This window comes from Neodiprion lecontei, chromosome 6 (genome assembly GCF_021901455.1).
Source record: "Neodiprion lecontei isolate iyNeoLeco1 chromosome 6, iyNeoLeco1.1, whole genome shotgun sequence".
NCBI classification, from domain to species: Eukaryota; Metazoa; Arthropoda; class Insecta; order Hymenoptera; family Diprionidae; genus Neodiprion; species Neodiprion lecontei.
This window is the reverse complement of record NC_060265.1, coordinates 21,176,994-21,202,755: the sequence shown is the minus strand read 5'-3', so window position 1 is coordinate 21,202,755 and position 25,762 is coordinate 21,176,994. Positions and strand designations below refer to the sequence as shown.

General features: G+C 36.5%; 6 protein-coding genes across 9 annotated transcripts; 5 read left to right on the top strand and 1 right to left on the bottom strand.

The window, feature by feature from the left end:
* Positions 1-76: 76 nt before the first annotated feature.
* Positions 77-23,304, top strand: LOC107226900 (actin-related protein 2/3 complex subunit 1A-B). 2 transcript variants are annotated; one of them, XM_046743305.1, is made up of 8 exons: positions 77-278; positions 417-544; positions 704-964; positions 1,068-1,358; positions 1,526-1,704; positions 2,376-2,645; positions 17,352-17,359; positions 23,294-23,304. In XM_046743305.1, exons 2-8 carry the CDS (start codon positions 478-480, stop codon positions 23,295-23,297), a joined length of 1,080 nt encoding a protein of 359 aa, XP_046599261.1. In that variant the 5' UTR covers positions 77-278; positions 417-477; the 3' UTR covers positions 23,298-23,304. The 2 variants fall into 2 exon arrangements, with proteins under 2 accessions (XP_046599261.1, XP_015523364.1); XM_015667878.2 differs by lacking the exons at positions 17,352-17,359; positions 23,294-23,304 and adding an exon at positions 2,735-2,844 and having other exon boundaries at positions 80-278.
* On the bottom strand, positions 2,335-5,025 carry LOC107226871 (cyclin-dependent kinase 7). Its single transcript, XM_015667839.2, has 5 exons — positions 4,831-5,025; positions 4,687-4,746; positions 4,502-4,610; positions 3,975-4,420; positions 2,335-3,830 (listed from the first exon to the last, which is right to left on the bottom strand). The coding sequence occupies exons 1-5, from the start codon at positions 4,882-4,884 to the stop codon at positions 3,483-3,485; spliced, it is 1,017 nt and encodes a 338-aa protein (XP_015523325.1). The 5' UTR covers positions 4,885-5,025; the 3' UTR covers positions 2,335-3,482.
* Positions 5,466-8,106, top strand: LOC107226901 (T-complex protein 1 subunit gamma). Its single transcript, XM_015667879.2, has 4 exons — positions 5,466-5,626; positions 5,717-5,778; positions 6,270-7,407; positions 7,505-8,106. Exons 1-4 carry the CDS (start codon positions 5,590-5,592, stop codon positions 7,918-7,920), a joined length of 1,653 nt encoding a protein of 550 aa, XP_015523365.1. The 5' UTR covers positions 5,466-5,589; the 3' UTR covers positions 7,921-8,106.
* Positions 8,652-17,025, top strand: LOC107226897 (death-associated protein kinase 1). Of its 3 annotated transcripts, none has more exons than XM_046743300.1 (20): positions 8,652-8,826; positions 9,229-9,307; positions 9,604-9,716; positions 10,002-10,162; positions 10,288-10,408; positions 10,694-10,994; positions 11,238-11,286; positions 11,663-11,779; positions 11,959-12,231; positions 12,433-12,615; positions 12,713-12,827; positions 12,928-13,119; positions 13,296-13,537; positions 14,516-14,605; positions 14,835-14,999; positions 15,098-15,331; positions 15,479-15,658; positions 15,757-16,050; positions 16,188-16,510; positions 16,756-17,025. In XM_046743300.1, the coding sequence occupies exons 1-20, from the start codon at positions 8,784-8,786 to the stop codon at positions 16,916-16,918; spliced, it is 3,438 nt and encodes a 1,145-aa protein (XP_046599256.1). In that variant the 5' UTR covers positions 8,652-8,783; the 3' UTR covers positions 16,919-17,025. The 3 variants fall into 3 exon arrangements, with proteins under 3 accessions (XP_046599256.1, XP_046599258.1, XP_046599257.1); XM_046743301.1 differs by having other exon boundaries at positions 8,656-8,826; positions 15,113-15,331; XM_046743302.1 differs by lacking the exon at positions 14,516-14,605 and having other exon boundaries at positions 8,655-8,826.
* On the top strand, positions 19,359-21,851 carry LOC107226878 (tropomyosin-2-like). Its single transcript, XM_015667846.2, has 7 exons — positions 19,359-19,560; positions 19,908-20,212; positions 20,335-20,468; positions 20,568-20,756; positions 20,865-20,940; positions 21,049-21,181; positions 21,328-21,851. The coding sequence occupies exons 2-7, from the start codon at positions 19,973-19,975 to the stop codon at positions 21,408-21,410; spliced, it is 855 nt and encodes a 284-aa protein (XP_015523332.1). The 5' UTR covers positions 19,359-19,560; positions 19,908-19,972; the 3' UTR covers positions 21,411-21,851.
* LOC107226880 (tropomyosin-2-like) lies at positions 22,929-24,739 on the top strand. Its single transcript, XM_015667848.2, has 7 exons — positions 22,929-22,962; positions 23,205-23,497; positions 23,636-23,769; positions 23,885-24,073; positions 24,148-24,223; positions 24,324-24,456; positions 24,569-24,739. The coding sequence occupies exons 2-7, from the start codon at positions 23,258-23,260 to the stop codon at positions 24,649-24,651; spliced, it is 855 nt and encodes a 284-aa protein (XP_015523334.1). The 5' UTR covers positions 22,929-22,962; positions 23,205-23,257; the 3' UTR covers positions 24,652-24,739.
* Positions 24,740-25,762: the final 1,023 nt, after the last annotated feature.

The window sequence follows — 25,762 nt, the reverse complement described above, 5'->3', positions numbered from 1 at the left end:
TGTTGAACTAGCTCCAATTTTCGGTACGCTACCGGCGTACCATCCGCGTACCTCTGCCTACGTACGTGAGTACGTGCTCCGTGATTTGCCGTGATACCGATCCGTGCATTGGTCAGCGGCAGCAAGCGGCATTGACTGTTGGCTCATGATTAGCTGTCATCTGAAATAGGTTCTTTTTGTTGTCTAGAGTGATGTGATAACCCTTTACACTATTTTAAGAGGCATTTGGAAATTCGTGTTGACGGCCCAGAGTCCGCGAATTTCCAGCATTTCATTCGGTAAGCCTATTAGTTAGTACATACATAGATCGTGATAAAATCCCTCACAGACTAACCGCATTGGCCGCACCCAATTCACCTTATGATTCATTTTGTGATAAATCGTAATCAGAAACCTCTTGTCAAATTTATTTTCAGAACGATATTGCATTGCTTCAACCATCGTTAAACTGAATACAATTGTAATTTTTTATTCAATATGACGGAAACGCACAGTTTTGGTGTCAGCCCCATAACCTGCCATGCGTGGAACAAAGATAGAACGCGTAAGTTGTCAAACTTAAAGTATGTACTTCATTCCGGTAAACTCCTTCAATTTATTACTTTGATCATTTTTAGTTAGAACTTGAACAAAATATTGCTGTATTATTATCAGCAGTAATGTAATTTGTCCGCATATAAATAATCAATCACGTTTTCAACAGAGTTGGCATTATCACCAAACAACAACGAAGTCCATATATATCAGCGATCTTCCAACGGATGGAAGTTGCTGGATATTTTGAATCAACATGATCTACGGGTTATGGGCATTGATTGGGCCCCAAATACTAACCGTATTGTAACTTGTGCGGTTGATAGAAATGCCTATGTATGGACTCAGGGAGACGATGGAAAGTGGAAACCCACTTTGGTTTTACTCAGAATTAATAGAGCCGCTACTTGTGTCAAATGGTCACCACTAGGTAGGGATCCTAAGTTTGATTTCGACATTTTTAGTTATAATCTTGGGGTCTAATTATATTAACGGTATGGATATAATGTAAAATTTATTATTTATTTATTCAGAAAACAAGTTTGCTGTTGGTTCTGGTGCAAGATTGATCTCTGTGTGCTATTTTGAGGAAGAAAATGATTGGTGGGTGTCTAAGCATATCAAAAGACCATTGAGATCAACAGTTACTGCACTAGACTGGCATCCCAATAATTTGTTATTGGTTGCTGGATCAGCTGATTACAAAGTCCGGGTATTTAGCGCTTATGTTAAAGATATTGAAGAAGCCCCACAACCTGGTCCTTGGGGAACAAAGTCAAGTTTGGGAACTGCATTGGCCGAATTTCCAAACTCTCCAAATGGAGGTAAACTTGATTTCATTCACATCATAAACTTTCTTTTTGGAATTACAATCCTTCACCTCTTTAACCCCTAGAGCAATAATAAATAATATTTAATGCAAATCATATTTGGGCCAACTTTGTTATTCATACAATTCAAAGGTCGGAAGTTTCATAATCTAATTTTGCAGGTGGATGGGTACACTCTGTTGCCTTTAGTCAATGCGGTAACAAAGTGTGTTGGATTGGTCATGACTCATCCGTTTGTGTTGCTGATGCTTCCAAAGGCAACACAGTTACACGCTTACGCACAGAGCATCTTCCATTTTTAAGCTGCATTTGGGTTGGGCCGAATTCCATCGTGGCTGCAGTAAGAACTCTAATAGGTTTCTCTAATGCCCATAATAATGAAATATTTACCAGACTTGAATCCTATTTACTTTTGTTCCAAACGCTTACTCATTACTTTGTAATTAACTCTTTTAGAACTAAATTAAATCCAGCAATAGAAATTTTTTTTTTCAGCGTATTTCGATTTTGTATCTCTCAACTAAGTTCTTCAATAATAATCCATACAGAATTTTCCTAAATCCATATTGAAAGTTATACAGATTTCCATTACAGTGGACATGTAATGTTTTTCAAGTTTACAACTTTGCATTAATAGGTGCTGAGCTTATACATATTTTTATTCATGACATTTATGACTATGCTAGAAACATTCATTTTTTGTTCTTCAGAAAGAAAGTCAATTTTCAATAGCCTATGAAATTAGAAACAGATTCGAAAATTAGCTGTACTTTTCCGATGAGAAAATATACTTAAACGAAGGACAGACTTTAATATATTTTCTTTCAGATAGATATTGGAACTGTTGACGAAAAACATTCCTTAAAAAAAAATCGGATTAGTGAAACTGTTCATATGAATTTTTGAAATCTCTTGCCATTGGGATGGATAACCGTTTTGAAAGGGTTAAGAGAACTGTCAGAAAATTCACTTCCTTCAGCAGACAGTAAAAAATTGATATTTATTTTTCAGGGACATAGTTGTTCTCCTATGCTCTACGCCTTGGATGATAATGGCCAATTATATTTTGCATCAAAACTGGATAATACTCAAAGAAAAGAAGCCGGTGGACTTTCGGCTATGCGAAAATTTCAATCGCTTGATCGCCAAGCACGCATAGAAACAACAGACACTGCCCTGGATAGTATTCACCAGAATGCAATTACTTGTGTACGAAAACTACGAGAAGACAAATTTAGTACAAGTGGGTTAGACGGACAACTGGTCATTTGGGATCTGAAGGTATTGTATCACTTTTAATTTATGATCCTTTAATCTGAAATATTTAAATACCGTATCAGTTGGTCAAGTTTTTTTCGATTCTGTTTTAGACACTGGAGAATTCGATTGCCGGTCTCAAAATTGTTTGAATTATTGGAATTCAGTGAGCTGATAACATCAATTTGGTGTATAAATTTGAAATAAAATGTTCTTTAATTTAGACTTTGGAATAGCGTGATGTTGACTATCGTTTGAGTCTTCAACACAAATTGAATTTCTTACATACAGTCACCCAGTAATTACTAATAGTTGTTTTAAACAAACGTTTATGCCGAGTTATCAGTAATTGTTGTTTCATATAGAGCACATATACTGCTGGTTTTACGTTGTTTACCCTAAATGCACAGTACATCCACATGACAAGTATCCAAATGTAGGTGGCAATGCTGTCTGAAGATTATGCATACGGAAACTTGTGTAAACATTTTTTTAAATTTCATGTCACCAGCCTGGTAACATATTTTTTAATAGTGATTTAAGTTACTAACGAAATAATGACTCTATTGAAAACTAAACATACACATACAAATACTTTCTACTAGTACCACAAACATCATAATACCAAACTAAAATCGTGAATTTTTGGTTCAGTAAATTATTGTAATATCTACAACAAACGCAAAGCAATATTGTTCCTAAGTTTCATAGCTTTGAAGAATGTGAGAAGTAGCTATGAATTATAATTTAAGGATATGTGAAAGTTCTTGAACTTCCTTGAATATTTGCAACACAAAACTAGGCGAACTAGAAGAGTTCCTTAGTATGTAATGTATCACATAGACCTAATATCTTTTATAGCTAGAATTGCAGTCTCTTCGCTAGTGATCCTCCATCCATGGATTCTAACAATTTTCTCTTGAGACTAGGTTTTTCCTCTGGTTCTTTCCTGATAGTCATGGGAAGAGGCAATTTTGATCCAATCGTTGGTGGTGGTTTATTACTAAAATAAGGCATCTGTAGAGCTTGATCACAAGTACAGCGTTCCAATGGATTAACGTTTAACAGACTTGTGATTAAATCTAACAGATCGTCTCCAGCCGCAGTGAAGATATGCTTCAGTGGAGTACCAGGAAATGGCTTGAACTGTATAAAATCTGGCAAATCCGTCATTCCAGGCCATGTTTCATCGCTTGGTGTACCCAGCGTCTGCAAAAATATTTCAACAAGAAAGATTGTACCATAAACTTATTTGTGTTGTATTTTTAACCACAGTATGTGATTTATTGAATCACTGGTATCTTTAGATCAAAACGCCCTATTTTTCGACTGAACTTGAATAATGATATGGACCTGGAATATTCTCGTTAGTTGATCCAAATCTGACTCTCCAGGGAGGAATGGGAGGCGTAACAGTAACTCAGCCAGTATACAACCAATTGCCCACATGTCAACGCCAGTGCCATATAATCTAGCACCATACAGCAGTTCTGGTGCTCTGTACCACCTAGTAACAACTTGATGAGTGTATATTCTGTTTGGTGATCCAAAGAACTTGGCGAGACCAAAATCTCCTATTTTTAATACGCCGCTACTATTCACAAGCAGATTGTTGGGTTTTAGGTCTCTATGAAGTATCCAATTGAAGTGGAGATACTCAAGTCCTTGGAGGGTTTGGATCATATAAGATTTCACATTTGCTGATGTTAAGACAATGTTACTATCTTTTATTATAACTTCCAAGTCTGTATCCATGAAATCAAACACCAACGACACATTGGATTTATGACCAAAGACATCTGAAAATTTGTTATAATAAAAATTAGATAGGTGCCATTCAATGATGTATAAAAACATTATTTGAACAAACAAGTACTTGCCTAATAATCCAATGATATTATCGTGTTTAAGCTCTTGCAAGAGTTTTATTTCTCGCAAGGCGGTACGATTAATTCCGTCCTTGGCTTCTGCTCGGCTTCCGACTTTGATCTGGAGAATAATGATGGATGATTATTTATTGTATATGTTAACCTGTCCGATAGAAGTAATTTTTTTGCTAAATCACCTTTTTCACAGCTACTATGCTGTCGGTCTCGGTATCTCGAGCTTTATACACAGTTGCAAACTGAAATTAAAAAAAAAAATTTATAAAATATCACTACTAATGCAACTAAAACGTGATAAATGGTGTCATATGATACCAACTAACCTGTCCTTCTCCCAAGAAATCAATTTTCTCATATCTCCTCAATTTTTCCGTCATCGTTTAATTGAATTAGTATTGTGATGAAACCAAATCATTTATAATGAATCACGTTAAATGACTAGTATTCATTTTATGCCAAACGATTTGATGAGCTGTCAAATGTGCTCCCTCTCACTTTTTCAGTATACGATAGTTCGATTCGAAAGATGCCTTTGGAATTTTTAAATCTCCGCATACATCATGCAGACTATACAAGGAGTAAGAACTTCATGTATACAAATTGTTTCCAAAATTAAGAGGGCACTAGTGTTCTATGAGTATTGCGCCAGGCGCGGCGGGGCGGGGGGAGTACATGACTGTAGTGAAAACTTTACGAATCATATTGCAAGATTATCGGTTAGTCGATTTTGGGCATTCCTGTAACCTCTTTGGTATGCATCATGTGCGTCATCATGTGTGCTCGTATTGTCAAAGATTTGAAATCTCGAATAAATACGCATCCGTACTTAAATATGACTTGTCGGATGATCCTCATCGACTGGATAGTTAGACACACGACAGATGATATTTCACTTTTTTGTACCAGTCTTTCGTGCTTGAACACCAGATGGGAGGTCGTTAGCTCTTCTTACATAGGATTTATCCGATGACTGAAACCATACCCACGTTTCTTCTAGAACAGTTCGTCTCACGCGAGATTCTTGAGCTGAACGCCCGCCTTTAATATTTATTGGGAAGTTCGAACAGCGTGTGCAGTGAAAAATGTTTGGTCCAGGGTCAGCGCCTATTGTGGTTTTGAGTGAGTGTAAAAACAATGAAATTGTTATTATACTGTTAGGAAAATTTCCCGACGCTATCATACGCATAATGCCGTCTCTTATAATTGCAGGCCAAAACACAAAGCGAGATGCGGGCAAGAAAGTTCAACGTGAAAACATCCAAGCCGGCAAGGTACAAACACACCCGCCACACACATGACCAGTAAATTCTCCTTATACGGTCCTGCTTCGTCGGCACACCCACGTGCATTTTCGTCATCAATTTTCAGCATGAAATAGAAATCGAATAATTCCCCGCTACCTAACCTGATCTAACGGTCAATAATTATGACCGTTTTCTTGATTATACTGTTTAATATAGTTATACTAGTAAATTTTACACAAATCAAATGGATATGTAGCAAGTGATGCTTCGAATTCAGGATCACGACGATTGCAAAATTAGTCGCTAATCCCAGGCATTACAATTATTTAAGAACAACAGTAATATTGTAAACTTTTCACACTGATCATTTCATAAGTACATTTGAGAGGTTAATTCTGAAACGTGTAGCTTGAGAAACATGCAAATATCTTTTCAGATTCAACCTCTGCAAATATACAGTCCGCTTTAGAACTGAGATCATTTAAGACATAAATTCAATCATTTTTCTATTACCAAAGGCTATCGCTGATGTTATCAGAACATGCCTTGGGCCTCAGGCTATGCTGAAAATGCTGATGGATCCAATGGGTGGGATCGTAATGACCAATGATGGAAATGCCATTCTTCGGGAAATCACAGTTCAACATCCAGCTGGTAAATCGATGATTGAAATTGCGAGAACCCAGGATGAAGAAGTCGGAGATGGGACAACATCGGTAATTGTATTAGCTGGAGAGATCTTAGCTACTGCTGAACCGTTTTTAGAACAAGGCATGCATCCCACAGTAATAATCAGAGCATACAGGCAGGCTTTAGAAGATATGATAACCATTCTGAATGATGAAGTCAGCACTGAATTGGATCGGAATGATAGAACAAAGCTAGCACAAGTAGTCAAATCATGTGTTGGGACTAAATTCATCGGTCGCTGGGCAGAACTAGCTTGTGACATTGCCTTGGATGCAGTCCACACTATTATGCTTGAAGAAAATGGCAGACGAGAGATAGACATCAAACGGTATGCCAAAGTAGAGAAGATTTCAGGTGGCAGCATTGAAGATAGTACAGTATTGAAGGGTGTTATGGTTAACAAAGATGTAACTCACCCAAAAATGAAGCGCTACATTAAGAATCCAAGAATTGTATTGTTGGATTGTCCGTTGGAGTACAAAAAGGGTGAATCCCAAACAAATGTTGAGATTCTAAAGGACACAGACTTCACAAGGATATTAGAACTGGAAGAGGAACATGTAAAGAAAATTTGCGATGACATCATTGTTTTGAAACCAGATGTCGTATTTACTGAAAAAGGCGTGTCAGACTTGGCTCAACACTATTTGTTGAAAGCTGGAATAACTGCTATTCGCAGGATGCGAAAATCTGATAATAATAGAGTTGCCAGGGCTTGTGGAGCAACTGTTGTCAATCGCACGGAAGAACTTCGTGAAGAAGACGTAGGAACTGGTGCAGGGTTATTTGAGATAAAGAAACTTGGAGATGAGTATTTCTGCTTTGTCACTGAATGTGAGAATCCCAAAGCCTGCACCATTATTTTACGTGGTGCCAGTAAAGATGTGCTAAATGAAACTGAGAGAAATCTACAAGATGCTCTTCATGTTGCCAAAAATTTATTGGTGGAGCCAAAGCTAGTTCCAGGTAATTCTTACACCTATAATTCAGTGTTCTTTATTTAGAACGATGAAATATGAGTCAAATTATCTCGGTCTTACGAAAATACTGTATTTAATTTCAGGTGGTGGTGCGGTGGAAATGGCAGTGTCTCGTCGTCTCTCAGAAAAGGCTTCAGGCCTAGCTGGCATTGAGCAGTGGCCTTATAAGGCTGTCGCACAGGCTTTGGAAATTATCCCGCGGACTTTGGCACAAAACTGTGGTGCAAATACGATCCGTACTCTGACAGCACTGCGTGCAAAGCATGCTACCGCAAGTTCTACTTGGGGAATTGATGGCGAGACAGGATTATTGGTTGATATGAAAGAACGTGGCATATGGGAACCACTAGCGGTAAAGCTTCAGATCTACAAGACTGCAGTTGAGACAGCAATTTTATTGTTGAGGATTGATGATATTGTGTCTGGTAGCAAAAAGAAGGCTGATGACAATGAGGCACCTAAACCGAGTCAACTTTCAGAGGAGTCCATGAAAGATTAACTTGCTCCTTGAAATCAACCCTATTTCTTATCGCATCTTATTAATGCTTAGCTTTAAAAGATTACACCATCGGTGTCACTCAATTCTAATTACTTATTAATTCATTCAGCGTTTTTGAATTATGCAATATCGTTCCACAGCATTGTAAGCATTTTCACTTGACAAAAATAAATATTTAAATACTGATGATTCACCCCCATACTTGTACGTCCTATGGCCAATGATTTATAGCTCAATATTTGTAATGTCATAGCGATTATTTTATTTATAGGTCATTGTCAACATAGCGTATTAAATGATAATATTTGAAATATCTGATAATGTAATGACTATTTATGCCACAATGGCCCTGGCATCCACCAATATTTTGATTTCTCCTAAAATTTACCAATTGAATACCGCATCAATAGAATTGACCCCGCAGCTGACTAGAGGTACACATGTATAATTATGTATAGTTTGGTCATAAGTAACATGCTATACATACACGTAATGAGTCGTAGTTTCGCATGTGCAGCGAACACAGAGATATTTTAAATTGTAATAAATTTGATTTCACCTGTAGGAATGTTCGATATTGTAATATGATATTTGACTGCGGTTAGCAAATAGCAGAATTCGAAATGTAAAAATGTATAGCGTAAGCATAATTAATATTTGGCTCGTTAGTTCACAGCTAAGTAGTCAACGCTACAACGAACTTTATCGTCTGCTAGCCACTGCTAGCAACAAGGTGGCGTCAAGTATCGATTGTGTACGTTGTGTATAGGGCGGCCGGCATGTCGACGAATGCCACAGTTTTTACAATTTTCTGTCAAACGGTCGGCAAAGTTGTTGGCTAAATATCGAAACATGGACCGGGGATGATGCCAGGCACCTCGCGTCAGTTTGGAGCCTCCGCTAGTGGTATGTTTTGGTTAATTATGTGAAATTTCATTCGCAATGTAGGTGTCTTTTTGAATTACCAGATGTTTTCGAATTTTGACGTCTTCTAGCACTAGATCTGTATCTTAAATACCTAATTGTCTACTCTCCGATACAAGTAATTCTCTATATTTATAGTTACATTATAAAGCGATATTTATTTTTTTTACTTAAATTAATCATATTGTATCGAATCAGTTATTCGATGTAAATAATATTATTTTACAAGTTCGAGTCGTAGATACAGTTCAGTGTGTATTTATTAAACTTGTTACACACCAGCAAAGTGGTAACGGTAAAATAAGTATCCTTACTATGTTTTTTTTTCTACTCAATTATTCCATTCTGTATTATGAATAGCTAAAACCTTTTTTTTTCTTTCAGGACCAGAATGGGACACATTAATGGAGGTTCATCATGAACCTATCGAAAAAAATTATGAACTCCATGAGGAGATTGGAAAGTAAGATTCTTACATTTTAAGCAGAAGTAGTTTTAAATTTTTATAGGCTTCGCTTTCATTACAAATACATTTGTTTCTGTTAATTATTGGTCTAGTTTTAAATTGTCACTGGTAAAATTGATTTTTACCTTGGAACTATTGACACTACGTTTCTTTGTCGTTATGATGAAGAGAGTAAATTTTTTTTCAATTAGAAATTAATTTACAAATTATTGGTCATTGAATACTTACAGTAAAACCTTTGGTATTGGTTATTGATACGTTGATGATCAATATATATTACTCTTTTGTTACAGAGGTCAATTTGCTGTGGTCAGAAAATGCATAGAACTAAAGACTAAGGCAGTATTTGCTGCCAAGATTATGAGGAAGCGGAGGGTTGCCAGGGGAGTAGCCACAGCTGATATTGGTACCTAATGCATATATTTCTTAAAGTATATTTCTAATATTTTCCGTTATTTAGCATAGAGTTTTTTTTAACGCTTTTAATTTTGTCTAATAATAGAGGACTGAACTTGTATTTTTTAAAATATCAATTTGTGGTCGAGAATAGACCAAAATATAGGTAAAAAGATCTTCAGTTCATTAAGTATGCAACAGATATTGATACAATATTGAAAGTTGATCAGCTTATCTCTGAAACCACAAATATTTTAGTTAGATCTATATTTTTTCTTATCAATTATGATTTCAGCAAGAGAAGCAGGTCTTTTGGCAAGATTGAGACATCCAAATATCGTGTCTTTGCACAAAGTTATTGACACAGGTACAACTGTTGTTCTCCTATTAGAATTGATTACCGGAGGTGAATTGTTTCATTGGACACCATCCAGCGAAGTTGAAGCTACGCACGTGGTTTGTCATGATACTATACCTCTTGCAGTTTTCTTATATGTAATGTAATGATGTATACTGTGAAATTTATGATTATGAATTAATTGTGAAATTTATATATCGATATTAAGATTATTTTATTTCAGGTGCGACAAGTTTTACTGGCTTTAAGTCACTTACATTCCCATCAAGTAGCGCATTTGGATATTAAGCCTGAAAATATACTTTTGTCTACACCCCCACCCATGCCAAGCATTAAGCTAATCGGTTAGTTTAATTTCATTAATGCCTACTCCTCCTATCACCAAGGGTAATCTTTTAATTAACCCAAATACTGTTTGCAATGCAATACTTTAGGTTTTGCTAGTGGTTAGTTACAGAAACTTTTGATCATTACAATTTAGATTGATATGCTGAAAACATATATTTTTTTCATTCCATTTACTTGAAATTAGAACCAAATTTTTCTTATATAAAACTGGGACTAGTATTGAGTTTGATTATTTTTATCTGTGAGTTTACAATAGATTAATTGACATTGCCTGAATGTAGATTTGGGACTTTCTCATCGTTTGACACCTGGTTCGGAACATCGAGCTCTCTTTGGAACGCCAGAATTCGTGGCCCCAGAAATTGTCAATTACGAACCTCTTAGTCTTGGAACAGATCTATGGGCTGTTGGGGTCTTGACTTATATTCTTTTGAGTGGAGCTTCACCATTTTTGGGTGAAGATAAGCAAGAAACATATGCTAACGTTGCTTCCTGCCAATATCAATTTGACAATGAATACTTTAGCAGTGTTTCTACACTAGCCAAGGATTTCATTCAGTCTTTATTAGTCAAAGATGCAAAGTAAGTTTACCGAATCCTCCAGTTATTTATTGACGCAATCACTTCAAACATCCTAGTGCATGTTGGATTTTTCCATTCGATGGTTCACCTTTTTCTTGACCATACTGATACTCAATTTTATTTCAATCTTACGAACCGTTCATTTTTATTATGCCACATGGCAGAAGCATGTTAAAATTAATTAACTTTGGCTTGTGTTGTACATTTTGTATGAACCGAAGAAAATACATATTATGTTTTCAGGGAAAGAGGCAGCGCGGAATCATGTCTCAAGCACCCATGGATAATGACGGTGTGTCCCAGAATTCAAGAACTTAACAATTTTCGTCAATAAGTACTGTCTTGTGTCTTTCAGTTGTCATCCTAAATCATTTTTCCATAATTCGAATGACGTGCATCGCAGTTTATTGAAAAATAATATATTATTATTATTAAAGAGACTGAACAGTCTTTAAAAGTCTTAGATTACAGTATTTCATTTGATGAATCCCTGGAGTTAATAATATATTGGCATTAAATTTCTAAACATCAATTGCCTGAACTGTGAAATCCTTTTCTACTGTCATTATTTGACTGATTATGCCTTGCACCATTATAGATACTGTTGGGGTGTAACTTGGCACATTTTGTGATATAAATAAATAATACGAGTATTTTATTCGTAACAGGGCTCTGACGGACCTCAGGGTCTCAGGGGAGCTATGATGAGTGCTGTTAAACGTGGATGCATAGAAGCTGTATTACAGTTACTGCAGCAAGGAGCACCACTCGATGTAACGGATTCGGTAATTTTCTCTCACTGTATGCACATATATTGCAACAAATGTGTAAAAAGTATATCTGTTTTGTCAAGAATGGAGTTTATCAGCTTCAGTATTTCCAGCAAAATTGATAATTATTTTTATTATCTCATTAAACCAAACAGTATTATAAATGTTTTAAAAAATGAATATTTATCGTTCAGAAGGAAGACACGTTGTTGCACACAGCTTGCGAAACTGGCAACGAATCGATGGTATCATTACTGATAGATAACGGCGCAGAATTAGATGCTGCCAATAAAAAGGGTTTGACTCCGCTGCATGTGGCCGCTCGGCATGGTCATATTAATTTGGTGCGGTTATTGTGTCATGCCGGTTGTGACGTAGATAAAACTAATCGCGGAATTCGAGCTGATGTGACAGCAATTAAACATGGTCATCTTGAGATAGCCAATTTGTTGGACAAATTGAGAAATGTAAGCAACTTTCAGAATGGTGATTGAGCCACAAAATTATTGTAGTATTAATTATGCGTTAGTTGCATGCGGCTTAAATTCAAGAATCAATTAAGCAATAGCTTGTTTCTGATTCACAAGTTATTTTTGGGCCTGATGTAGAAATTAGGTTCTTAGGTAAGCAAAAGTTTAAAATAACATTGAAATGTTGTATTACCCTAGCCAGTGCAGAGGGATAATTATATACGACAACTACAGCCAACCCAAAGACCCATAGAACGTCTTCATATCCGACTTTTGGGGCATTGTGCGTCGGGAAAATCATCTCTAGTACGTTCTCTCAAGTCAGGTCTCTTCAGTTTTGGATTTTTCCGAAGATCCCGGAGTCAGAACTGTACTGCAAAAGTAGGCATTCCTATGTGTAGTTAATTACCTCTTAATTAGAAATGATGGGAAGAAATCAGACGTGACATGCAATCTTTGATATTCATATTACTTTTAGAGAGAACCAAGTATTGAATTGGATGTAACCAGCAAACACGGCTCCTTGAGTTTTGAATATAGTGACAGTGAATATGAAGGTACTTTGGGGGTGGAATGGAGTCGTGGAAATGCAGGTAATAAAATGTGTCTAGAGCTAGTTGTGATTCTCACAAATGCGTGAAGAGTGAAAGTCGACTTCATATTTGGGGCTTCATTGAAAACTCATTTGTTTAGGAGGTGATTGTGTGTTTTGGGAGTTATGCGGCCGTGAGGAATATTTAATAGCATACCATCATGTTTTGACATATCAACAGCCTGCTGTTCACCTTGTTACAATCAGTCTCAGAGAACCATTAACTGTTCAGGTACAGCAAGCAAGGTTCTGGCTGCGATACATTTTAGATCGTATTCAACCAACCAATATCGGTATGCACCACTCACTGTAATTGAATATGTACAATTCCGTTACTTCTTACTAGCATCATATTTTACAGTACAATTTTATCAACACTATTTTCATTACATTATTAATTTTTCACAATGTACTTTATGTGGTAGCTATATAATCAGGGATATGTAAAACTGCCTTTTGTGTGTCACAGGATTTGGGGGCAGATGTAGTGATGTGAAAGTAATATTAGTTGGAACTTATGCTCCTGAAACTCCAGTTCCTACTTCTAATGGAGTAAGCCTTCTAGCTCCACTCCTGCCCCTGTTAAGTGAATACATGTCAATTTTGGGAGATGAACCTCAGCTGGTTGCACTAGATGCAACGAATCCATCCAGCCCTGGACTTAAGCTTCTTAGAACCTATTTAAATTCCATCAGAACACAATTTAATGAGGTGAAATAGTCGCTGCTTCACTTTTTATTCAGTTTTTCAGTCTTATATTTTGTCACAAATAATAGGAAAGGACAAGGTTTGCTTGGGAAACTAATGTAATAAGTATGGAATTATTGTGTAAGTTTGTGACAAATACCAGCAATTATTGAGTACAAATAACTATGAGTATCCTTATCCTTTCAGTATTTACATTTTCTGGGTATACATAACCATCATTTATTATGGATTTTTATTACCTTAAATTGTTATTTCTTAACCTTGAGATACACTATTCTATGCATGATTTCATGGCATGAGTTTTTGCTCATATATCATTGGTGAAGGAAGGAATTGCAACAAAACAAGATCCTTTTGTAACATCGCGTTCCTGTAAGTTTGTTGCATAATTGGCATTTCATATGATGTTATGAGTAAAGTTACTCTGATGTCTGTGGCTACATAGCAAAAGAGTCGGAATTCTATGGTTAAATGCAGATTATAGGAGGTATGCTCTTTTGCCATATAGCTTGAGAAGTATCGTTTACAAGTGTGTTAAAATGATCTCTTTCAAGCACACTTGAATTGATATTTTAAATTCAGACATCATAATATATATTTGATCACATCAGTAATTTGCAGCAAGACTCATTTTTGCATACCTATATTTATGTAAATTGGTCTACAAGACGTATGATATATATCTATTTGTGTAAGCTTTGACAAAATCCGTCTTATAGAATTATCATTGCATTTGTACATACATTAACTATGTTTTGAAACTTTGATTCAAGTAATTGTTATCACCTGAGTGCAAGAACCATCTTACATTATCAGTTTCCTTCGCTATTTTACATATTAAGTAAAATTATTCAATACTTGCATAATCTTTGAAAGTGCTCTTTCTCGATGTGAGTCCAAGCAAAGAAATATTTCCCTATTATTTTTCTCACTGTGAAAGTTGATTAACTGCAGCTTTAATGCATGCAATGCATGGTGTAGGGAGGAGGGGGAGCTACGGAAACTTTTCGTCAAAGTCACGAGTCGAGTGCCGCACCCACGTACGCGCCCTTGGCAAATCTTGAATTGCAGGTTGATGATTTTTTTTATTTTGAGATGACAAATATACTTGTATTAGTTTGTGAAATTTTAGATGCATGACACTGTGTTTTTTACATGGAGCATGTTTTCCGTAGTGTGCAATCTTTGAATACCAAGAAGCTTACAACTTGTGTGCGTTTTGCTTAATATAGATTTATGGGCGTATATGTAAACAAATTAAAAAAAAAAACAATTTCCAATTTCTCTTATAATTTTATAGGGAGCTTTGGTATGGACAGGGCTGGTAGAAGTATGGAGGTCACATTTGCAGACCATGGAAGAAACACCAGTTATGTTAACTCTTGAGGAGCTATTGGCAGACGTGAGAAAAGTTAATCCTTTGACATCTTTAGATCATTGTAGACAACTTGGACAACAGCTACAGGTAACGTACTATGGCATACTCTTCAAAGTTCAAGCAGTCGGATACGTTTTTTATTCTAAAATATAGTGAGAAACTTCATATTTCACTGGTGGAATAAGCTGTCAATGATTCAGGCCTTAGGAGAATGCGTACTTCTACCTGATGATTTGGTAGTACTCAATCCCGAGTGGCTTTGGCGAGACGTTATTGGTTGGCAATTGAGTCCAGAACACAGAGGTCGTTTGGGAGGACGTACTACCGGAGTTTATACAATGGATGACTTTCAAGCTAGGTGTCCTTGTCCAGCTGCTCAAGCACTGCAAGCTCTCCAAGCTATGAATCTCTGTATACCGGTAAGTTCATTGCTAATATTAAGAAATTCGGATTTTTTAAATAATCCTGCTATGCATTATGGCTTGAAAAGTAAAATTAACGATCTGTAAATGAATACATTCAATATTGGAAAGCATATGCAATTCGTAATAATACTTCATTCACAGTGTGAAGTTGACGAAGATGAAGTGGAGTTTGAACTTCCCTGTTTGAATTTGATAGAACGATTGCCTGGCCTTTGGGAACCTTGGAAGTCTTCCCCTACAACCTTGCCCCATGCAGGATTGCGGTTTTGCCTAGGAGAAGCGTCATTATACCACTTGTCACCTATATTTCCTCATTTGCAGGTGAGATATCTGGAAAAGATGAAAAACTGTGTCGTCATTCTCGTATGTTGTCAGTGTGCCTGGAGTTTTTTCATTTATACCTATTATTAATTTCTAAGGCCCAGTTGCGAAAAATCACACAGTCTTGGGACCCTCGCGATTCGGATTTATATCAGTGGTGGCGGGGATCAAAGTTATGCGTGGGAGCCTGTGAGAGTATAGTTACTTTAGAAGAAGAAGATCAAGGTTACATAGAAGTAAGAGTTCGCGGACCTCGAGGAACTAGCCGTCAATGTGCAGGATTATTCAACGTCATTCTTGATGCTCTGGATACCACTGTGGAAATTGTAGCTCCGGGTATGCTGCTAGAAAAGCATTGGTTAAGCCCCAGTCAGCTTCGAGACTATGATGAGGTTTGTTGAGCTTGGACTACGTTTATTTGCTCTGTGCAACACATCTTAAACAATCCCTTTTGACCACAATCTTCAGTGATGCACATCGCCTTTTGTTACCTTCTGTACACCTATTAATAGAAATGTTCTTTTTCTAGGTGATACATAGCTGGGAACCAGCAACGTTTCTTTCAGCACTGATTGATTTGAGCTTAGATGAAGCGATAATGAAGAATCCATTCAACGGGCAGCAAGAAAGTATTTGGGAAATCGTTGGGTTTGGTTTATCATTAAACCATGAAACAATATCTGGTACACGATTACCAGTAAAGCAGATAAAGGCCAGTGTCCAAAGACGATTAGCCCAGATGCTGGATCCTCCAGAATCTCATGGCAGAGATTGGTGTCTCCTTGCAGTTAGGCTTGGTCTTGGTGATCGAGTAGCACAGTTTGATAGTACAACAGATAGTCCAACCCTACGGTTAGTATTATACTTATATTTCCACTCACAATAAGTTAGCAACCTATCAAACTGAACCGTGTTACTTTAATTTCACATTTACCATATTACAAATGTGTATATAAAATCGTGTGGTTTGATGCTGTTAATTATTCAATATGCAAGAATAATTTGAATTCTGCGGAACACAACATGTGGCCAAAGTTGTAGCTTAGCCATAAGTGATGAGTTATTTACACATAGGGTTATCAATGACTTTTCCTCAGACTGCTGAACTGCGCTGGAACTGATTCCACTGTAGGCTCTTTAGTCCAACAGCTTCAAGCATTAGGACGCGAGGACGCTGCTCAACTGCTGTTGTCGCACACACCAACACATTATATGTCAACTTTGATTGATTCTGAAACTGGCTCTAACTTATCCAGATGACGATACAATGATTATAAATACCAAATGAGCACATTTTAAGGCTTAAGAATATTTCTTACTGAATCTGTATTCGATGAAATTTGCCAAAAATTTAATATTTCCGCCCACGCTTTGAATTATACTTTCAACTTAGATAGGTTATTGATGAATATTGTGTCATATGGTGATAAATTTAGGAGTATGAAATACGAATGGTCCTGAAGTCTGATTCACATATTGATTATGTTGATTTGAATTGTCTACTTATTTTAAAAAAGAAATATCTACGGTGTCAAGTGTTTTAATTGCAAAACAAATATTGACCAAATTATATGTCTATTGCAACATGAGTTTCATCTGTAAAATTTACTTTACTGAAACTGTTCATCATTGTTAGTTCCGTTATAGAAATTCAAAGTTGAAGTATTTTCAGTCTACTACATTAAATTTATAGAGCGTTATGTGTATTTCTGAATACGATTGAATCGTATTACTTTCGTGCTAAAATACATGTTCTAGTTAATTTAACCATTAGGTATTTTGTAGTGAGTATTGCTACTTAATAATAAGATGTTCAAATTTTTTGCGTGGACAGTGAATTACGATTTTACCCATGAATTGCCGAGCAATTTATTTACGTACTTAATGAACACCAGTTGTATCTCAGTTTAGCATTGGTAGCTTTTACAACTCTGATATGTAAAAAGAGTAATACCTGTGACTGTTTCTTATTTATTCAATATTCTTTTGAGTTTCTTATAATATTTGATCTCAATAACATGAATCTGTTCGAGTGAATTCACTATGATGTTAAGACAGTAGAAATTCAAGTAGTATATCTTGTTCATGACACAAATTATTCGATAATGATAACAATTAAATCAAAAGCAATATTACAGACTGACTGGTACTTCAAACACTTCCGATCAATGAGTTGCAATTTTTCAATTAAAATGTAGCTTACACATTGTTCATTTTCCCAGTTATTGGGTAAAATATTACGGAAAATGGTCTATAAACTGCTACCTTACTTACTGACTTGAGATGGTATTTTGTTCTTATGGCACAACGTCCAAGATATCTTGAATTTTTGCTTGAAAATCAATCGAATTCTGTCACATAAGGCGGTAGTATGTCAATTTGACATATAGCCCTCCTTGTCTGGCAATGTGCCAAAAAAATACGAAGGCTTGTTTTCTATGTGGATACGTTACCATTTCCGGCCCTATGATTGTAATTACGTGTATGTTTCGTTGTACGTATTAGATATAAGTAATATACGGAGCGCTTACTGTGGTACGATTACTTATTGCAAAGTGTACTTTACATTTGAACTATTGTTGTTGATGCCTTCACTATGTGCCATGAGCTCAGTCCACTCACAATAAGCACCATGTCTATAATTAATACTTGTTATATTTAATTTATTAGAAACTTATATGGGTAACGTATAATTAAGTAGTATCAAATTGACGATAACCGTTGAGATGGTCAAAATATTCAAATTGTGAATTTACTTTTTGAGGCATTAAGATTGAATTATTTGGCAGGTTGTGCAGTTTTTCTTCTTTCTCTTGATACTTGTTTCGGAGAATTTGGATGCTGATCATTCTTTGTTTGTAGCTTTTGTGTTTGTCAATACATGATGGTATGGATTTAAAGTAAAACATGATGATCAATTACTAGAATAAACTTACAATTTATTATAAAGTGAATTCTGCGGTGATTAGTGATATGAGGTGTCACAAACACGTGATTTATTAAAATCTTTTATACCACTTTATAAGCCTAAACTTTCACTTGAAAGGTAACGAAAAGATCTTAAAGAAAAAACGTAAGTAGTGATAGTAAGTTCAACTCAGGAATAACAGAAAATCGTTATCACAACAACTTGGAATACAACAAACGTAATTCACAGATAACTCAGTAAATAATATCTCGAATATTGACAGCTTTGTGAATAAATAATTTTACTTACATAGAATACAATTCAACGATAATATTATGAGATACGTAATACGCCATCCCGTAAGAAACATTGTACCTAACAGTAAATTATATCTGCTTAAGTGTAAATACGGAACTATATACTACGTATCACATAATAGACCGTTGAATGCAAAAGCTGGGTATTATTTGTGTAATTGACATATTCCCAAAATTAGTCTTTCTTTAGCGTTAATATTGAGATGCACGTAGATCGAACATGTGGTACGGGTGGGATAAATGCGATGCGAGCGATCTTGAACGTTAACTTTCCGTACATATTGCTATATAAGGTAGGACATATATGTATACTCTCGGTAATATCTTATCTCAGTTCTTATTTCGATTCCAAACCATTTGTCGCTGTTTACAATGAGATTCGACATCGTGTTTAAAGAGTACTAAGATTCCTTTGGCCTAAAATAGAATGGGGAGGTGGAGATCGCATTTCGGTTCTTTAGTGCAGCGACGAGGGTTGACCGGCAACGAGCCCAGAGGAAATCGGGATCACAGCCAAGACGCATAGCAATTATAGAATTGGATCGGATTGGTTTGGATCGCCCGAGGAGCCTTATGCCGTTGCTGCATCTTCGTATCGTTTAGTTTTATTTTAGCTTAGCATCGGAAGGCATCCGGGTGTGTTGAATTCTCCATTGAGGTCCAGCTCCTCGCAAAAAGTAAGTTTGTCACAAAATCGCATCTTTCCAAAAAACCTTTTCCGGCTTCTTTATAGATACCAAAGATAGCTTCGATCTCAACTTAGGGTCTTCCGTAAAATCGGGTTAATGGAAATAATAACGAATGTGTTGAAACTCCGATTTCTGTTCATTGGCTATTCATTTTTCCGCCAAAGTGTATTATATAATATTTCAATAGTATCGTTTCCAACAAACGGCAATATTATCCTGGGCAAGTGATTACCGCACCTTTAGACGTGTTTCAACATATCCTAGGCTCGAGACTATTTTATACCGGCAAAGTTGAAAAATACCGACTCTGGAAATAAGTTAAGTAACATTTCCAGCGTCAGAGGAACAACGCTGGTATCAATTTCCGTAAACGCTAAGAGATTAGAAAGCAGGCACCACAATGGACGCGATCAAGAAGAAGATTGCAGCTCTGAAGCTGGAGATGGAGGCCGCTAGTGAAAAGGTGGAAACTAACGAGAACAAGGCAAAGGCGGAAAATCTACGTGCCGAAAAAACAAACGACGAGGTCCGAGACCTGGGCAAGCGTCTTGCACAGCTAGAGCGTGATTACACTATCAGCAAAGCCAACCTTGAGCAATCTACCAAGGCCCTGGAGCAGTGCGAAAAATCCTTTTCGAAGGTAAGTACATCTACATAAATTCTGTATAAATCCAACTGCGTGGTACCAAGTTGAGTACTTCTTTTCACGTGTACAGAATTAGGATTGTACTTTTTTTAAATGAAATTTTGCTGTATTAAAAGGCGGAGCAGGACCTGTCCGGATTGACAAGGAGGGTCCAGCAGATTGAACAGGATCTTCACAAAAGAGAGGAAACGCGTTTGACAGCCCAGATAAAATTGACGCGGGCAACCGAATTAGCGGATGATGCCAAACGGTAGGTAATTCTTGGTTTCCGGTTTGTAGATACAAAGTAATAAAGTTCAAAATGTGCGGGGATTCAGCTTCACTTATTGGCCTTTCCATTTTCTTACAGAATGTGCAAAGTATTGGAGGACAGGAGTCGGCTGGACGAAGAGCGCATGGAGAAGTTGACGGCAGAGTTAAAAGATGCGCGACTACTGGCTGAAGATGCGGACCAAAAATCCGACGAGATTTCAAAGAAACTGCAGTTTGTTGAGGAAGAATTGGAAGCCGCCGAGGAGAGAGTCAAGACTAGCGAAGCGTTAGTATTGATTTTGAAGCATTCCGACACTCTGATAGAGAAATTAATATTTATAGTTTATTCAATCAGCATGAATTGTCAGATTTAATTTCAACGTTTCTGCCGTAGAAAAATTGTAGAGAGAGAAGATGAGCTGTTCATTGTACAAAACATAGTAAAGTCGCTCGAGGTCTCTGAAGAGAAGGTACGTCATACCGATATATGTATTTTGCGTTCACTGATCAGACAATCGTACGAGTTTTGCGACCCTGTGTTCGGGAATCTCCAAGTTGACGAATGAAAAATATTTCAGGCCAATCAAAGAGTGGAGGAATTGAAAATACAGTTGAAGCAACTGAAGGCAAAGTTTAAGGGAACTGAGAAGCGGGCGATCGGTGCAGAACGTACCGTAAAAATGTTGTTGAAGGATGTTGAAATGAAAGAAGGTATTTTCCGGAATGTTTTGTTAAATCTTCGCAAAAGAATTTCCGTATTCCGATATTGGGAATCGCGTGTATGCGAAAATTTGGATGATGAGTTTTTAAACGATCGGTACACAGCGATATTCAGTAATCGAATTTCTGCATTCCAGACGAACTGAGAGGAGAGAAGGAAAAGTTCAAAGCCATCTGTGACGACTTAGACTCAACTTTCGCCGAGATGACAGGATATTAATTTTTTCTCTCCATATATCACGTTTATTTTTATTTTCTATGAGGCAACACGCAACGCAATGCCTACGCCTGCTTAAATACATCTTGTATTTTTTTTATCGCTTGACGATTTCGCTATCATTGGCTTCGCTGCAGAATATCACCTACATCGGGGTTTCAGTTTTAAAAGTAACCAACAGCTATGCTTTATTTAGTAGTTAATTCATTCATGAAGAATGCAACTACTATGCTTACTGCTGTGCGTTTGATTACTTAATGTCAACGTTAATGTCAAGCTATTTTCATTAAGAAAAGGTGTTACTCAACCGAATAGCGATACTCCACAATTTCGTTTATTTTTCAGCAATACGATCCCTCGGTTACACGAAACAGAACCTTCAACATCTTCAAATTATTTTTTTTTGTGTATTATTATTGATTATATTAAATATATAGATGTATAATATATATACACACTTAAAAATCATCGAATCTAAATAAAAGTAAATATATAATTTGACTCTTTTGCAAATTTATTTGCTACTCTACGGAAGGAAAATATTTTTAATAATTTTCTCACATATCGTCCGGTATTTTACTTATTGTTACTGAGTACAATGCGTGATATCCCCATTTGTATTATTATAAATTAATTATGATAAAGTACATCGAATCTGTAGTTACTTTATGGGCTCTGCGCAAATTCGTTGTCACCGCACTTGTGAGTTCAACTGCATCAGACGCATATTCATTACTGGTGGGTAAAGTTATAGTACCATCAGTATATTATTTTTGTTAATTAGCTTAGATAAGTATGTTATGAATTCACTGCCTGTTCAGGAACCATTGTAGAAGTTTTTCCACGATTTTCTTTAGTTACAACACTCTAACCACGTACAAACGCATATGACGGATGTGGTTATGAGTACAGTCAAGACAAGCAACTGTATTGATGAGCAAATGGACTGTAGAATTGAAGCTGGCCGTATGAAACGGAAAATCTTGTTACAGCACGATGCTAAATCGGAAATTGAAAATTCATTATTATGGATTGGTGTTGATCACTGAAGAAATGGAATCTTGCAATAGTTGATTATTATACATTTGAACAACGGAATACAATTTATCAATTTCTCAACAATGGTGAATTTTCTGAGATGTAAATGATTTTTCGTATCAAGAGCGTAACGATTTACGGATTTACACCCTTGTCTGATCACGCCGACCACTCGGGGTGTAAAACCGTGTTTTACGGTCTAGATACGAAAACTACAATGGATTAATTTGGTAGAATTGCGGTAGTATAAGTACCTAGCTATAGCATTTCAGAAAATTCGAAACATATTCAATCATATTGTGCCGTCTTGAGAGTCTGTCTAAATAAGAAACATTTTCTACGCAGGCAAAATGTGCGTGACAAAGCGCTTGAAGAAGTCTAAGAATCTCTTTGTTGTCTAAGTAAAGCACCGATCCTCTTTTTCCTTTTGCATTTGTGGTACTCTATAAAGCATCGTTCGTTTTGGTTAGCGAGTGCAGTAACCCGTTCGTTGTCGTCTTGATCATTTGAATAAAAGGTTTCTTCAGAATTTGATTAAATAATATTATATTTCTCCCTTATGTGTGGTATCGAAAATCACGGAAACGAAAGGCAACAAAAGCAATTTACTTGGGTTCAGTTAGTTTATAACTACCATAAGTTAAAAAATTTTAAAGTTCTGCAAAATTTTTTATTTATAGTAATTACAGCTGTACAAAACTCGATAATTAATATGTATTGAACCGTGCCTGTAATAAATGTATTGTTTTATTTTCGAAGACGAACACCATCCTCTACTGTATTCGATAGCCGAAAATAACTCACAATTCGTGATGAATGCAATCAAGAAGAGGTTGCAAACTTTGAAGGTAGAGAAAGACTTAGCAATGGACAAAGCTGACACGTGTGAACAAAAAGTAAAAGAAGCGAATCGTAGAGAGGAAAAACTTCGCGATGAAGTACGGGATCTGGCTAAAAAACTTCTTCAGATGGAGCACGATTACGAGATCAGCACGGCGCAGCTGGCAAAGTCTAACGCAGACCTTGAGGAAACGGAGAAGGCATTTATCTTGGTTAGTTTAATTGATTCCTTCATTGTTGGGCTAAACAATTAATGTGTCCAAAAGTCGAGGCACATATTTACAGTTCACCATTAGAATTCGAAGATACCCCTATTAAATTCATCCAGGCGAGTGTCTATTTAATTTCAGACTCAATCGGAATTGGCAATCCTTAATCGAAAAATGCAGCAATGTATGATGGACCTGGAAAAGACGGAAGAACGAAGACTGATAGCTCAGGTAAAATTGACGCAGGCGACTGAAACAGCGGATGATGCCAAAAGGTTAGTATGGTTCCTGGATTAAAGATCATTTGAAGAAAAATTTCAACATGCTTATTGGACTAGATATGGTTATTTCCTCGGTCAAATATACAAAAATTCCGCAATTTTTCCGTAGAATCTGCAAGGTACTGGAAAACAGAAACAAGCTAGACGAAGAACGTATGGATCATTTGACAACTCAACTTAAAGAAGCTAGATTGATTGCAGAGGATGCCGATGCCAAATCAGATGATATTTCAAAAAAGTTAGCCCTGGTCGAAGATGAATTGGAAGCTGCCGAGCACAGGGTTAAATCAAGCGAAGCGTCAGTACCGACCCAATATTTTGAATTTGATTTTTTACTTTTTTAGAATCTGAATATTTTTCTAATCTCCATAGAAAGATAGCGGAGCGGGAAGACGAACTTTTCATCGTGGGGAATATTTTGAAGTCGTTGGAGGTTTCCGAAGAAAAGGTAATTTCTTAGCTATCTCAGTGTCAATGAGATTATACCGAGAGTTTATGAAAGATGTAGAATGATGCAAAAATGTTGATGAATATGTTTTGGGTGACAGGCGAATCAACGGGTGGAAGAATTTAAGAGTCAGCTAAAGACTTTGAAGGTGAAATTAAAGGAAGCTGAGAAACGAGCTATAGCAGCAGAAAAAACTGTCAGAGCTTTCTTGATGGAAATGGATATACGTGAAGGTCAGTTTCATGATGATCCTAATTGACAGAATAAGCATCTTTAATAGAATAGTTTTTTGATCGTGGAACATGTCCTGCAAATACGAGTAAAAAAACGTTTTTCTCTACACAGACAATTTGCACAAGGAAAAGGATAAATACAAATACATCTGCGACGACATGGACTCGACCTTTGCTGAGCTCACTGGATTCTGAAATGTTCCACTATAATTGGCTGTTTAATTTATGTGTGGTGTGTGTGTGTTTTCATATTTTTCTATCACCTCGTGTAAGCCTTCTATGTATTTTGACGACGAAGCCTGTTGAAACTCATAATATTTCAAGGATGTATACTTCGGCGGTCACAAAATTTTGTACGTAATAACAGAAATTACACCGTAGCTTTCGTTAATTTTATTTAGAGTTGATTATACGATGAACTTGTGTATGCGATAGTGGATTATTGTGAAAGTCATTTACTTATTTTACTCCTCTATTTCGACTCGGATTGTAAAAACAAATTTTATGTTTCACAAAATAACCTGTACACTTAGGAAATGGTATATTACTTAGTTATGCGTGAAGAAGATCATGAAACTTACTATACTCGATCTCGTACATTTGTTGTATGATTGACGTCATTATAATATGCGACGTGAAAAAGGGGTGCTGAAATCAGTATTGACTGGAATATTCGAGTGTGTGCAATACTTCGGATATTCCTGTTGGTTGGCAGGAAAATGAGAAAAATGTAATTCTTTTTGAACTATTCAGTTGCAGTGAAACTTCCCAACACCGGACATCTTTCAGGCTGAAATTATTGTCAGTTATTGAGAGGTGTACGCTATTCAGAATATATTGACGTGTAAATTGTGCGTCCTCACAATTTTGGACAGTCCGTTGTGAACGGAAATCCCTTGTTCAGTGGTATCAGTTAAGAAGAGTTTCAGTGTACTCGTATCATTAATAGCGGTTCCATATCGAAGAACGTTAGATTTGGGTGCGGGTAAATGTATAACCCCATTGAATCTTTCGTGAAGATTTTGGGGTTTCTTAATATTGCTGTGATCACTTTTTGATGCTCTATGACGATGTCGTTTTGCGACAGGGATCAATTGCACGCAGTCCGAATAAGCGGCGAGCAACGACTCAAAAGTTACAGCAAAAACGAAACATTATTTTTGCGATTTTTCTGCTGTTGGTTTTTGCTTTGTCATTCGTCTGCTGTTGGTCCTACGCTCTTTTCGAATCTGAGACCAAAAATAGACAAAAAAGTACGGCTAATCGCTTTGCATTTCCGGCGAAAATTTTTGCGATTTTGACAAGT

Excerpts from the sequence above, each read along its gene's own strand:
- LOC107226900 (XM_015667878.2), top strand. The coding sequence starts at position 478 with ATGACGGAAACGCACAGTTTTGGTGTCAGCCCCATAACCTGCCATGCG. Across the intron at positions 965-1,067 it reads TGTCAAATGGTCACCACTAG|AAAACAAGTTTGCTGTTGGT; the intron begins GTAGGGATCCTA and ends TTATTTATTCAG. Across the intron at positions 1,705-2,375 it reads CGAATTCCATCGTGGCTGCA|GGACATAGTTGTTCTCCTAT; the intron begins GTAAGAACTCTA and ends TTTATTTTTCAG.
- LOC107226871 (XM_015667839.2), bottom strand. The coding sequence starts at position 4,884 with ATGACGGAAAAATTGAGGAGATATGAGAAAATTGATTTCTTGGGAGAA. Across the intron at positions 4,747-4,830 it reads ATTTCTTGGGAGAAGGACAG|TTTGCAACTGTGTATAAAGC; the intron begins GTTAGTTGGTAT and ends TTTTAATTTCAG. Across the intron at positions 3,831-3,974 it reads AACTAACGAGAATATTCCAG|ACGCTGGGTACACCAAGCGA; the intron begins GTCCATATCATT and ends ATATTTTTGCAG.
- LOC107226901 (XM_015667879.2), top strand. The coding sequence starts at position 5,590 with ATGTTTGGTCCAGGGTCAGCGCCTATTGTGGTTTTGA. Across the intron at positions 5,627-5,716 it reads AGCGCCTATTGTGGTTTTGA|GCCAAAACACAAAGCGAGAT; the intron begins GTGAGTGTAAAA and ends TTATAATTGCAG. Across the intron at positions 5,779-6,269 it reads AAAACATCCAAGCCGGCAAG|GCTATCGCTGATGTTATCAG; the intron begins GTACAAACACAC and ends CTATTACCAAAG.
- LOC107226897 (XM_046743300.1), top strand. The coding sequence starts at position 8,784 with ATGATGCCAGGCACCTCGCGTCAGTTTGGAGCCTCCGCTAGTG. Across the intron at positions 9,717-10,001 it reads AGTAGCCACAGCTGATATTG|CAAGAGAAGCAGGTCTTTTG; the intron begins GTACCTAATGCA and ends TTATGATTTCAG. Across the intron at positions 13,120-13,295 it reads TATTCAACCAACCAATATCG|GATTTGGGGGCAGATGTAGT; the intron begins GTATGCACCACT and ends TGTGTGTCACAG.
- LOC107226878 (XM_015667846.2), top strand. The coding sequence starts at position 19,973 with ATGGACGCGATCAAGAAGAAGATTGCAGCTCTGAAGCTGGAGATGGAG. Across the intron at positions 20,757-20,864 it reads AGAGTCAAGACTAGCGAAGC|AAAAATTGTAGAGAGAGAAG; the intron begins GTTAGTATTGAT and ends TTTCTGCCGTAG. Across the intron at positions 20,941-21,048 it reads TCGAGGTCTCTGAAGAGAAG|GCCAATCAAAGAGTGGAGGA; the intron begins GTACGTCATACC and ends AAAATATTTCAG.
- LOC107226880 (XM_015667848.2), top strand. The coding sequence starts at position 23,258 with ATGAATGCAATCAAGAAGAGGTTGCAAACTTTGAAGGTAGAGAAAGAC. Across the intron at positions 23,498-23,635 it reads CGGAGAAGGCATTTATCTTG|ACTCAATCGGAATTGGCAAT; the intron begins GTTAGTTTAATT and ends ATTTAATTTCAG. Across the intron at positions 24,074-24,147 it reads AGGGTTAAATCAAGCGAAGC|AAAGATAGCGGAGCGGGAAG; the intron begins GTCAGTACCGAC and ends TAATCTCCATAG.